General features: G+C 43.9%; 1 protein-coding gene across 1 annotated transcript in view; it reads right to left on the bottom strand.

Moving 5' to 3' along the window:
- Positions 1-8,304, bottom strand: part of vwa5b2 (von Willebrand factor A domain containing 5B2) — a gene marked incomplete at both ends in the record, with an annotated part of 28,704 nt that extends 20,400 nt beyond the window's left edge. Inside the window, 2 exons of the mRNA XM_080461404.1 lie at positions 3,913-4,128; positions 8,166-8,304. Coding sequence (XP_080317530.1) covers positions 3,913-4,128; positions 8,166-8,304 — 355 coding nt within the window. The remainder of the gene's footprint in view (positions 1-3,912; positions 4,129-8,165) is intronic.
- Positions 8,305-12,249: the final 3,945 nt, after the last annotated feature.

Below are 12,249 nucleotides of genomic sequence, written 5' to 3'. Positions count from 1 at the left end.
TATTTTTTTATATCTATGCAAATGCATATGTAATATTTGTAATATGAATAAGTAATAAAGTTTGAGGTATTTAAAATTTAGGAGTGGTTACAGTTTTACATTATATTTGGTTACATTTGGTTACATTTATATTGTCTTATAGTTACATTTGGCCCTTTGAGGGCAACAATTATGCTGATGTGGTCCTAGCCCTACCCCTAACCCTAACCCGATGGCCTCGGGCCCCGGGGTTTCGCTACAGGTCCCCCCACAACAGTTCCGGCCACACCCAGTGGACAAACCACACACACACACACACACACACACATACACACATTTCCACTCCTCACGAAGGTGTTGCTGAAGTTGCTTGTTCTCTGTCATCATTTGCTTAAACTTTCAAAATCATGTTCCTCTTTTGTTGTTGCTTCTTTGTTAATTCATGTTCCTGCTTCATGTTACTGTCTAGATAGAGCTGCTCAGGCTGGTTAATCTAGAAAATCATCTTACTGTCTAGATCAGGGGTCCCAAACTCCCAGCCCACTTGTGGCCCGCGGGGCGCCAACGCGCAAAGTGAGATGGTGTTTACTCCCTTGGGTAAGTTCATGGACTTTAAAGATTTGCTGGCTGGAAGCACGGAACACAACACATCTTTTGCAAGAGTAATTAGTTCAGTGGATAATAGTTTTGCTTTTATGGGAGATAACAATTGGGAATTGGCTTACTGAGTGCAACCTTTCCACTAAACAATACATTATGGTTACGGTTGTATAAGGACATAGCCTAATGGACAAACCATGGGAGGACGACACCCCACACAAAACCCTCTTCACTCCTGGTTTCCCACCCTCAACTAATAAACCAAATTAAACTAGATGAATTAACTAACTACATGAACAAAGCAACAAAAACACAACACAGCACAACACAATCATTACCAACAATCATTTTCCCTGGACACATCTGTACGGTCACCACGGTTCTGGCTGCATGTTCCGACATCCAATTGAAACTGGGCCGACAAAGCCGTCCTCCTAGCGTCTTCCTATCACCACAGCAACTCGGCTTTGCGTCTGAGCAACTGGGCCACCATTTTGGCTCTGTGAAAACCCCACCAGAGCCGCCATCTTGGATGAGGATGCCAACTCATCCAAAACTCAGTGGACAATCTAGGTCATTACACCCACTCACACTGACCATCCGAGGTCTGCCTCTACCTGGTGGACGTTCAAGGTCATTACACCCATTCACCCTCATCACTACAGCCCCCCCCCAACACACACACACACACACACACACACACACACACACACACACACACACACACACACAGTATATAGTGTCACTGTTTAGTAGATTAGATCTCCATGTTTGATGACGTTTGCTACTTGGATGTGTTGATTTATGAGATGATTCCAGAATTATTTATGAATTAATACATTTTAGTTAATAAACGGCTGTTAGCTGAATTGAACGATTCCTGATGATTCTTGTGTATTTATTGTTGACAATTCACTAGTTTGTAAGAGTCTGTGCTCGGATCTCACACCTTCCCTTTTATTTAGGATTGTTATATTCTACACAGAAATATTAACTAACTTAAATAAACCTTTTACAAACTAGACTGACATTTTGGTAATTAACTATTTCCAGATTTTCTGGTGGTGCCCCTTTTTTATTATTAATGAATAAATAACAAATTTATTCAAAGTAAAATTTTTCATTAATATATTATTTTTGATAACTTATTAACTTTAAGTAATTAATAAATTATTTTAGGGGTTGGTAATTAATAAATGACAGTTTACTTCCATTAATTATTAAAATTTTTCATAAAATTACTTCCAGTGATTTACTACTTTCAGTAATCTAGTACTTACAGTAATTCAATGCTAATAACTAACCATAAATCCCAACAGTGTTTTGAAGCCAATAAGATATTCGTCCTCAGAGGAGATAGCGTTTGCAAATTTTATTTTGAATGGCAAATTGTGGACTTCCTGTTGGATTTAGGTCAGGGGTATCAGTGTATGATATTTAGGTCCTAATGAGATGAACAATTGAGTTTTGGTTTGATCTCCCTACAACATTCCTACGGGCTATGGTAGTGGCGATTTTAGTGTTTCTAGGTGGTTGTTTTAGAGTTTCTCGGTGGCGCTCGAGAGCATCTTTGGCACTCTGGGGGATTTTTTACATTTTGTTATATTTTTCAACAGTGTTGATGAGCGTGACAAATTTTGTGATCATTTGAGCATGTTTAGGGGGTCAAATTTATTCTCCCTCAGAGGTAATTGCGTTTGGTGAAAATCTTACTTTGAAAGGCAAATTGCAGATTTCCTGTTGAATTTAGGTCAGGGGTATCGGGCACGTGATTTTTAGGTCTTCATGAGACGAACAATTGAATTTTGGTTTGATCTCCCTACAACATTCCTACGGGCTATGGTAGCCGTTTAAGTATTTCTAGGTGGCGCTAGAGAGCACATTTGTGCACTCTGGGGGTTAATTTTTACATTTCCTTAAATTTTGAGCCAGTCTTTATCAGCGTGCCAAATTTGGTCAATATTTGAGCGTGTTTAGTGGTTTGAAATTTGCTCAACGAGGCGTCAGGAGTGGAAGAAAAAAGAATAACAAATGGTCCCTAATAAAGTGGAATCAGTCAACAGATACTAACTTCTTATTTTACTATTGTTTATTACTTACATTTATTCTAATGAAGGCATATATACACAAGTAAGATTTTTATTTGATATGCTGGAATATGAAAAAACACAAGTTAACAAAAAAATTCTTGCTTTATTTAATCAAAATATGATTGAATGTGCAGAAACTAGCTTTAAATGTTCAAGTATTTTCTTCAAGTCAAAGACTGTTGCATTTGATTTAACTTCTGCTTGATGCAATGTGCGTGAAGTTAAAATATTGAAACTAACAAAACAAGTCTAATGAAAAAGACAGCGTTTCATTTGATTCAGTTTTATAAGATCTGCAGAACCAATAGAATGAGGTTGAAAGGTTTATTGCTTTATAGCATATTCAGCTTTTGCATCATGTTTTTGAAAAGTAACTCAGAAAAGTAATTATTAAAGTAAATTAATCCTTTTGTAAATAAGTAATCAGTAAAGTCGTTTATTGCATTTTTTGGAGAGAATGATGAATGATGAACTTGATCACCGTCTTAGAAGTGATCAGTAATGAGTAACTAATTACTATTTCCAAGTATTTTGACCAACACTGATCAGGTCACTATAATACTGAGTAATATATATTTTATAAACTCTAAAACTAGGTATAAACCAGGTTTATAGTTTTACTACTACGGTGAAATGGTTGTTGATATCAGCAGAATGCTAATCTTACGAGATTGTGTTTTATGTAGTAATCTATCCATTCATTTTTATTTTACCGTATAATGCAACTTCAGGTCATGTGTCAATCCCAGCTAAAGGCAGGGTACTGTGATTCAGGAGTGGAAACCATTACACCACCACACAGCCTTCTTATCTACTGATGTGCAGTAAAGCATAAATAATGCATGCATGTACAATTCTACTGCTTTCTTATTTAAGACTGCAGGAACACAGAAGCTCCTGTGTTTGTGGGATTGATGACCACATAACTGTGGTCAGTCTCAACTGCCTAAGCCTTTTCCGGTGTTATGGTTCTTTACAAATTGCTGAAGTTGTTGAGTTTTTGTCCAATTTTTCCAACACTGAGAGCACTTTACAAACATCTGAAGTGTTTCATCAGGACCTGCAAAGGAGATGAGCAGCAATCGAGACAAGAGTCATTTGTTTATCTATATAAATGGTATAGGAGATGGATGGATGGATGGATGGATGGATGGATGGATGGAAAATTCCTATGTGTTGAGGTTGATGTTAGTATAATATCAGGGTTTGTGATTGACGGCATGTCTTCACCGTGAGTCCTCACCATTGGTACCGTGCATGTCGAGGCTGGAGCTCCCGCAGCAGCCCCAATCCTGGCCATTCCCACAGAGGCCATCCACACCAGATCCAGAACAACAATCCAAACAGCAGTCCTTCAACTTGCCCCGGCTCTGGATCTGGACCCCAACCAGGCGGTCGGCCAGAACAGCTTCAAAACCCACCACAACCTCCTTTTCCCCCAGAGGGTACACAAACACACCTAAAAGAAAGGTTAGACACACAAAAGCTTTTTGAATCATTTCATGCTCAATTATTAATTTCTTAGAAATAGGCTGATTCTTAATGAAAATATTTGCCAGTTGGCAGAATAAACAAAAGATTTTGACGTCAATCATAAGCTGTCTTTTCTTGTCTTCTTGTCTTGTCTTATCTTCTACGGGACACTTTTCAGTTCTTGATTTTGACTGGTTAGCCCTGTTTACACGACAACGTTTCACCTGACAACACCCAATCCGCTAAAATAAAGGAGTGCGTTTGCACTGCAGCAGTGGACACAGAGACAACGATGTAGTTAGTATGCTGGGCCACTGGAGGGCGCTGTCATATCAAAACTTTATCATAGTCTAATGGAACGTCAGACTAAATCAACATTATACATTCAATACAAGAAGAGTTAAATATGATTTCCTAAGACGAACGGTATCACATGGGTGAGACTCAACAGACATCCACAGATTCAATAACATGGAGAGAATTCCATTGGAAAAAGTTAATACTTTTTTAACACCAAATTTAAAAAGCAAACAATTACTAAAACAGCAAACTGGCTGTAAGCAATGTGGTCAAACAAATGCAAACCATACACATATCTTCTGGTATTGCCCCAAATTAAAGCAAATTTGGGATAAAGTGAACTCTGTGATAAATGAGGAACTTGGATTTACAATTAGCAAGAAGTGCTCAACAGTGTATCTGGGAAGTAAAGATAAAGTTGTACTGAATGAGGATAACTAAATACTTAAAATTCTTCTCACACCTGGCAGGAAGGCCATAGAAAGAAACTGGCTTGCTTCAGACCCACCGAGACTGGAACAGTGTTTGTATGTAGTATAGGAAATATATGTGATGGGGAAAAAATGTTTAAAAAAGGATTACATTTAAAAACAAAGACACCAATATTTAAGTGATAATTTGAATATAAATGAAAATTAATATAAACTGAAAACTGTAACCTCCCCTTGTTCACACTGAGCTGATCCCACTTGTTTTGTATTGTACATGTCACCATTTAATATATGTCACAATATGCTATTGATATAAAAATTTCACCACATGTTGGTAACGACCGATGTAATCCACACATGCAAAGAAATCGAACCATACATTTCCGCAAATTAAGTTATGTGTGAAAGAACACAGGATAAACCACTAAACACGCTTACTGAAATTGATCTAATACTTTTTACAAAAGCCTTTGTTGGTGGTGACAGCTTAAAGACCCCTCCTGTATGGAGAAACTAGTCGCACACGTTGTTAAGGTGTAATTTTGGCCCATTCTTCCATTGTCACTGAGAACAATTGTGACGTGTTCAATGCTAATTTTACCCGCTGTATATGTGAAAAAGTAAAACAGTAAACAAAACAAAAACTGTGGGAATTTACAGACAGACAACCAAGTTGGAAAGGTGTTACAGTGACTCTCAACCACTGTTGCCAACTTGGCGACTTTGTCGCTAAATCTGGCGACTTTTCAGGTCCTGCTGGCGACTTTTTTTGTGAAAAGCAACTAGCGACAAATCTAGCAACTTTTTCTGGTGTTATTGGCGACTTTCTAGTGTGTTTGGCGACTCTGAGGTGAAAGCAGGTATGGTTCTGCAGTCACTGTCGTCAACGAGCAAATATAAATGTTTTTTCAATCACACTGAAACAGATCCAATAAATCACTGCATTTGACTCACACGGTCCTTTTTCAAGGACCAAAATAAAAACAAAAACACTAGAATCAGCAGCACAAAGCATTTGCAGTTCCAAACATTCAGGGTGTTTTGTTTTTGTTTACTTACTTTGTCTCTTCCACGATGTTATTCCTCTATTCTACAGCGTGCCTGACAATTACACGCGAATGTCCAATTATGCAAATTAGGTGATGACGTCATTTAGCAACTTCTGGCGACTTTGAGGACAGCCAATAGCTACTTTCCGTTAATGCGGAGTTGGCAACACTGCTCTCAACTATAAAGCTACCAAGTTCCAGGTCGGGATGGAAACTGATACAATTTTTATGATTCTGATTCCATTTTTGATTCTGCTTAACAATTCAGTTCTTTATCGATTCTCATTTGAAATGAAACCCGTCGTATAACAGCAGAGGACTTGCTAATGTTGCTGCTGCTGCTGGGTTGAGATTCTCCAGAGTGGATCGAAAACACAACATTCATTCAAAGTTATCTGTATGTGCTAGTATTACTTTCCCTTGATGAAATATCCACTTTGTAAGTATTGCAGTTGCACTGTTGCCACCCTTTCTCGTGAAATGTAAGAAAGCTTTGGAGCATTTGTGTAGCTTGGGTGCTGGCTGTACTGGAGAATAACATTGTCATTTGTGCCCACTGGAATCCTGAAGGGAATCCATCCACCAATCTTCTTTAACGCGTAGTCCGTTTGGGGTCGTGGTTGCAGTATAGAGAGCAGAGAAGCCCCGGCATCCCTGTCCCCCGCAACTTCCTCCAGCTCTTCTGGGATGACCCTGCGCTGCTCCTAGGCCAAGCCAGAGATATAATCACTCCAGCGCGTCCTGGCCCAACCTCAAGGCCTCCTCCTAGTTGGACATGCCTGGTAAACCTCTCAAGGGAGGTGACCAGGGGGCATCCTAATCAGATGCCCCAACCACCTCAACTGGCCCCTCTTAATGTGGTGGAGCAGTGGCTTGACTTTGAGTCTCCCCGGAATGGCTGAGCTCCTCCCTCTATCACCACCTTGCAGAGAAAACTGATTTCGGCCACTTGCACCCGAGTGACCTTCAGAGTTATGCCGTCCGGAGCACATGCTCCTGGTAGGGTCACCCGAGGTGGAAAGCTCTGTAGTGACCAGGTAGCGCCTGGAGACCGGGTAGCGCCTGGAGACCGGGTAGCGCCTGCAGACCGGGTAGCGCCTGGAGACCGGGTAGCGCCTGGAGACCGGGTAGCGCCTGCAGACCGGGTAGCGCCTGGAGACCGGGTAGCGCCTGCAGACCGGGTAGCGCCCGGTGACCGGGTAGCGCCCGGAGACCGGGTAGCGCCCGGAGACCGGGTAGCGCCCGGAGACCGGGTAGCGCCCGGAGACCGGGTAGCGCCTGTTGACCGGGTAGCGCCTGTTGACCGGGTAGCCCACATTTCCCGGTTGTCCAGAGCCCAAACAAGTGATGTGGGGACGCTGCATGGGCCCACCACCCACAGAGTCCAACATGGGGGAAGGACACATTGCTTACGCAGTGCAAGAGAGCAGGGAGCCACTTGGTGTCGTAGGCCCCTGCCACAGAAACAGGTTCAATGGAACGATAGAATGTCACCTGAATAGAATCATTTGAAAATGTGGCATGGAATTGAAACACTGGGAACCGGTTCTCAACAAGAACCTATTTTTGAGTCCCATCCCTAGTCCCAGGAGAATATTTAAACTGAGTCATGCCACTCAAGTGTTAATATCGTCTATATACCGTGCATGACCAGAATAATTCTTATTCACTACGGCCATGGTGTGCATGTGTAAGAGCAGCGTTCCACCCCATCATTGCGGAGAAAAAAGTTGTGTTTGTGTACATTTACACAACAACGAAGTCAGAGTATTTTCTCAAAGTTCCACCTTGGGAGCCGTTTTGAAAAAGCTGTGTTTTCAATGGCTCCAAGCTCCATTTGCATTTTCACTTAAACATGTTGTCATGTACATAGGGTCTAGGAGTAGAATATACTGACTTCAAGTTTTCCTGTTCTTATCAGACAGGTGTTTTCACTCTTTAGCTCCTGATATTCGTAGGTTAAATACTGCAGGGAAACAGCATTACCCGGATCCCTCTTCCGCTCTCTGGTGCCCCCCATTGAAGGCTGGCTTCACACTTCGAACACTGCTTTTGAAGAAGCATCTATATCTAACACTTTAAATAAATCTCCTCATTAGTTAGTTTGGACATAATTTTTCGACATATACAGCTTTTGTTCCTGCTATATTAAGCATGAACAGTTTGAAACAGTAGTGACACATAATGAAAGACTGATGGTGTTACACTGTGCTACGATCTCAGAGCAGGATCCCACTACTCACTTTCTACAGACTCCTCGCCTGTGTTGGCGTATGTGAGCTGTGCAGTGATGCCCACGGAACAGCCGTTGGCACAGGACTTGATGCAGGATGCTTTCAGCAGAAGTGGTTCCCATGTTGAGCGGTTTCTCAACCCCACCATTGTTTTTGTACCCAACACGTTCTTCTCTGCTGGGCGCATGAAAACATACAGGTACACAGTTCAATGAACAGCAGAACTAGGAATATGTGAGTCACATCTATAATATCATTTTCCATTCAGTGTGAAGTCAGTCGTTTTTGTCATTCACACCAAGATTGTTCTGCTGCAAGCCTCTGAAATGAGCACACATTTTCATCTGTGTGTACAAGGTTAGTTTTTTCTCATCATATATGTTTATATATACGCATCAACCTTTTCCCTGTCCTCAGGCTCTTAGCAACCCCCAGAGTACAACAGGGCTGGTTAATCATTAACATTGGAGGTCAGCTCTTATTCGCCTTTGGATCACATGAAGCATCTGTCATCACTGCTCAGTTTGGATGCAAAAACAAGCGAACCGGCAGTTACAGCTTTAACTTCACAAAATTTAGTGCCACTAAGCTCCAAGAACAACTTCTACATTGTTCTTTGAGTTTTTATCAGAAAGTAACCAGTCCACCAACTATGCAGACTTTCCATTTACTCCACCTGTATCCTTATGACTGGCTGCTTAATAACATTAAGTGCAACAGGTGCTGCTGCAGATCACTTAGTGACGGCTAGAATCCATAAAACAGTGTGTGTGTGTGTGTGTGTGTGTGTGTGTGTGTGTGTGTGTGTGTGTGTGTGTGTGTGTGTGTGTGTGTGTGTGTGTGTGTGTGTGTGTGTGTGTGTGTGTGTGTGTGTGTGTGTGTGTGTGTGTGCGTGCGTGGGTGCGTGGGTGCGTGCGTGCGTGCGTGCGTGCGTGCGTGCGTGTGTGTGTGTTTGAGCGGGTCCACCTGAATGCTTTGTGCATTCATGTGTGTGTGTGTTTGCTGTGATTCAGGTAACAGTCTTTTTACATCTGCCTTTCTAACAAGATCAACAGCTTCTGTCGGGCCACTTTGGTCTCTGCTCATACGCTCATAACTGGTTTATTAAAGCGAGTCAAACTGATGCTGTTACAGAGGATACATAGAACACAAAGTGCAACATCGCAATCTTGTTCAGATCTCTGGCCAAGATGCTGAATAATCACATCAAAAAACTCCAGAGAAAAGAAGAAGAAGAAGAAGAAGAAGAAGAAGAAGAAGAAGAAGAAGAAGAAGAAGAAGAAGAAGAAGAAGAAGAAGAAGAAGAAGAAGAAGAAGAAGAAGAAGAAGAGTACAGGAAGACTTACTGTACCGATCAATGAAGAGAGTGATGATCTGCCTGAGTCCAGTTCCTGCATCACACCATCAGCACATCTGCTGCAGGTTTCCCACTGATACAGAGTAAGGAGGTTTCCTGGTATCATACCTCCCTCCTCCCTCTTTCTCTCTCTCTCTCTCTCTCTCTCTCTCTCTCTCTCTCTCTCTCTCTCTCTCTCTCTCTCTCTCTCTGCTTGTCCCAAAAAGAAAGTCAAAGCACAAAGCAGCAGCACAGTCATACAAAAATGTCTACCTCAACAGAGAAAAGCTGAATCATCTGCATTTCATCAGAGCATGTAAACACTGTAATGATACAGCCTTTTTCTTTCCAATCACATGCAGCTCTGGACAAACATACATTTCCTGTCATCATATGTTTACCTGCTCCGACCTGCTGATCAGCAACTGTGATCATGAACCTCCTGCAAACGAGGCAGAGCCTGCTTCTCATCCAGACAATTGGCTGTGAGGGTAGCAGCCCCATAATTCCTGGCTAATGGCTGTGCTGGAGAGAGGACAGGAATGATGTGCTCTGCCTCTTCCAACAGGTCAGCAGCAGACATGGGGGGGTTGACGCCAACCAACAGCAGCTTTCTGCCTTCCAAGACTCATTTTACTAAAACTACTGTGTCTGGAAGAAAAAAATGAAACTCTGATTCATTGTGGTGGGTTGAATCACTACATGAAATAATAATAATAATAATAATAATAATAATAATAATAATAATAATAATAATAATAATAATAATAATAATAATAATAATAATAATAATAATAATAATAAAATTTATTTATTTGTAATGCACGCTCTATTTAAACGTTCTCAAGGTGCTACAGAAGTACAAAAATGTTTTAAATTAAAGCTTCAAGCAGCTTGTACAGGTCCTGGCACACCCTCTTTGGAGTGTGGTGCGTGGTGCGTGGTGCGTGGTGCGGGGTGCGGGGTGCGTGGTGCGGGGTGCGTGGGGCGGGGTGCGCGGTGAGGGGTGCGTGGTGCGGGGTGCGTGGTGCGTGGTGCGTGGTGCGGGGTGCGTGGTGCGTGGTGCGTGGTGCGTGGTACGTGGTGCGTGGGGCGGGGTGCGCGGTGAGGGGTGCGTGGTGCGGGCCGCGCGGTGAGGGGTGCGCGGTGAGGGGTGCGTGGTGCGGGGTGCGCGGTGAGGGGTGTGTGGTGCGGGGTGCGCGGTGAGGGGTGCGGGGTGCGTGGTGCGGGGTGCGTGGCAAGGTTTTGTGCACGTCAGAATGCAATGGAAATGTTGCTAACAATATTACATGAAAGTGCCAAAAATGTCGAATTTATGATTCTCTGTCAGCACAGATTCCCCCCTCCCCCTCCCCTGAGCAAACCTCAAGTCACAGTTGCAATGTAAATGACCCAGTGTCAGATTTCATAGCGGGGCACCAGTGTGGGCCTGCAGCTCACTGCAGGACCTGTGGCTGTCCGACCCGACACATTAAAGTTCAGAGGGACGCCATGGACACGCCCTTTGACGAAAAGTCCCAATTTTTGCTGTGAGTCATCGTCAACATATTGTACACTGACAACGCCACATTTAAAGTTAATGCGGTCAAGTAGTTAATATCAATAATATAATATAAAATATTGTGCTCTTTCCTGTTGCCAGCACATGGCACTATGTCTGTAAATGGATTTTGGCATACGGATTTCCTCAGGGGAGGGCTTAAGTCAAACATGTAACGTTTTAGGCACACTGCAGCATGTAGAACAGAGTTACTTCCTGTTTCATGGCGAACCATCCCATTTTTGGCAGTTTGCCATGTCCATGACCTTTGACTTTTGTTGAAGAATTTTGATGGATTTTTCATCCTCCTGTCTCTCCTCCTCACGTCTCTCCTCCTCCTGTCTCTCCTCCCGTCTCTCCTCCCGTCTCTCCTCCTCCTGTCTCTGCTCCTCCTCGCGTCTCTCCTCCTCCCATCTCTCCTCCTCATCCCGTCTCTCCTCCTCCTGTCTCTCCTCCCGTCTCTCCTCCTCCCGTCTCTCCTCCTCCTCCCGTCTCTCCTCCCGTCTCTCCTCCTCCCGTCTCTCCTCCTCCTGTCTCTGCTCCTCCTCCCATCTCTCCTCCTCGCGTCTCTCCTCCTCATCCCGTCTCTCCTCCTCCTGTCTCTGCTCCTCCTCCCATCTCTCCTCCTCGCGTCTCTCCTCCTCATCCCGTCTCTCCTCCTCCTCCTGTCTCTGCTCCTCCTCCCATCTCTCCTCCTCGCGTCTCTCCTCCTCATCCCGTCTCTCCTCCTCCTGTCTCTGCTCCTCCTCCCATCTCTCCTCCTCGCGTCTCTCCTCCTCATCCCGTTTCTCCTCCTCCTCCTGTCTCTCCTCCTCCCGTCTCTCCTCCCATCTCTCCTCCTTGCGTCTCTCCTCCTCCTGTCTCTCCTCCTCCTCCCGTCTCTCCTCCTGTCTCTCCTCCTCGCGTCTCTCCTCCTCCCGTCTCTCCTCCTGTCTCTCCTCCTCCCATCTCTCCTCCTCCTATCTCTGCTCCTCCTCCGGTCTCTCCTCCCATCTCTCCTCCTCGCGTCTCTCCTCCTCATCCCGTCTCTCCTCCTCCTGTCTCTCCTCCTCCCGTCTCTCCTCCCATCTCTCCTCCTCATCCCGTCTCTCCTCCTCCTGTCTCTCCTCCCGTCTCTCCTCCTCCCGTCTCTCCTCCTCCTCCTCCCGTCTCTCCTCCTCCTCCCGTCTCTCCTCCTCCTGTCTCTGCTCCTCCTCCCGTCTCTCCTCCTGTCTCTG

Source organism: Lipophrys pholis (genome assembly GCF_963383615.2).
Source record: "Lipophrys pholis genome assembly, chromosome: 1".
In the NCBI taxonomy this organism is placed as follows: Eukaryota; Metazoa; Chordata; class Actinopteri; order Blenniiformes; family Blenniidae; genus Lipophrys; species Lipophrys pholis.
Note: the sequence above shows the minus strand (reverse complement) of the source record. Positions and strands in the feature narration are given on the sequence as shown.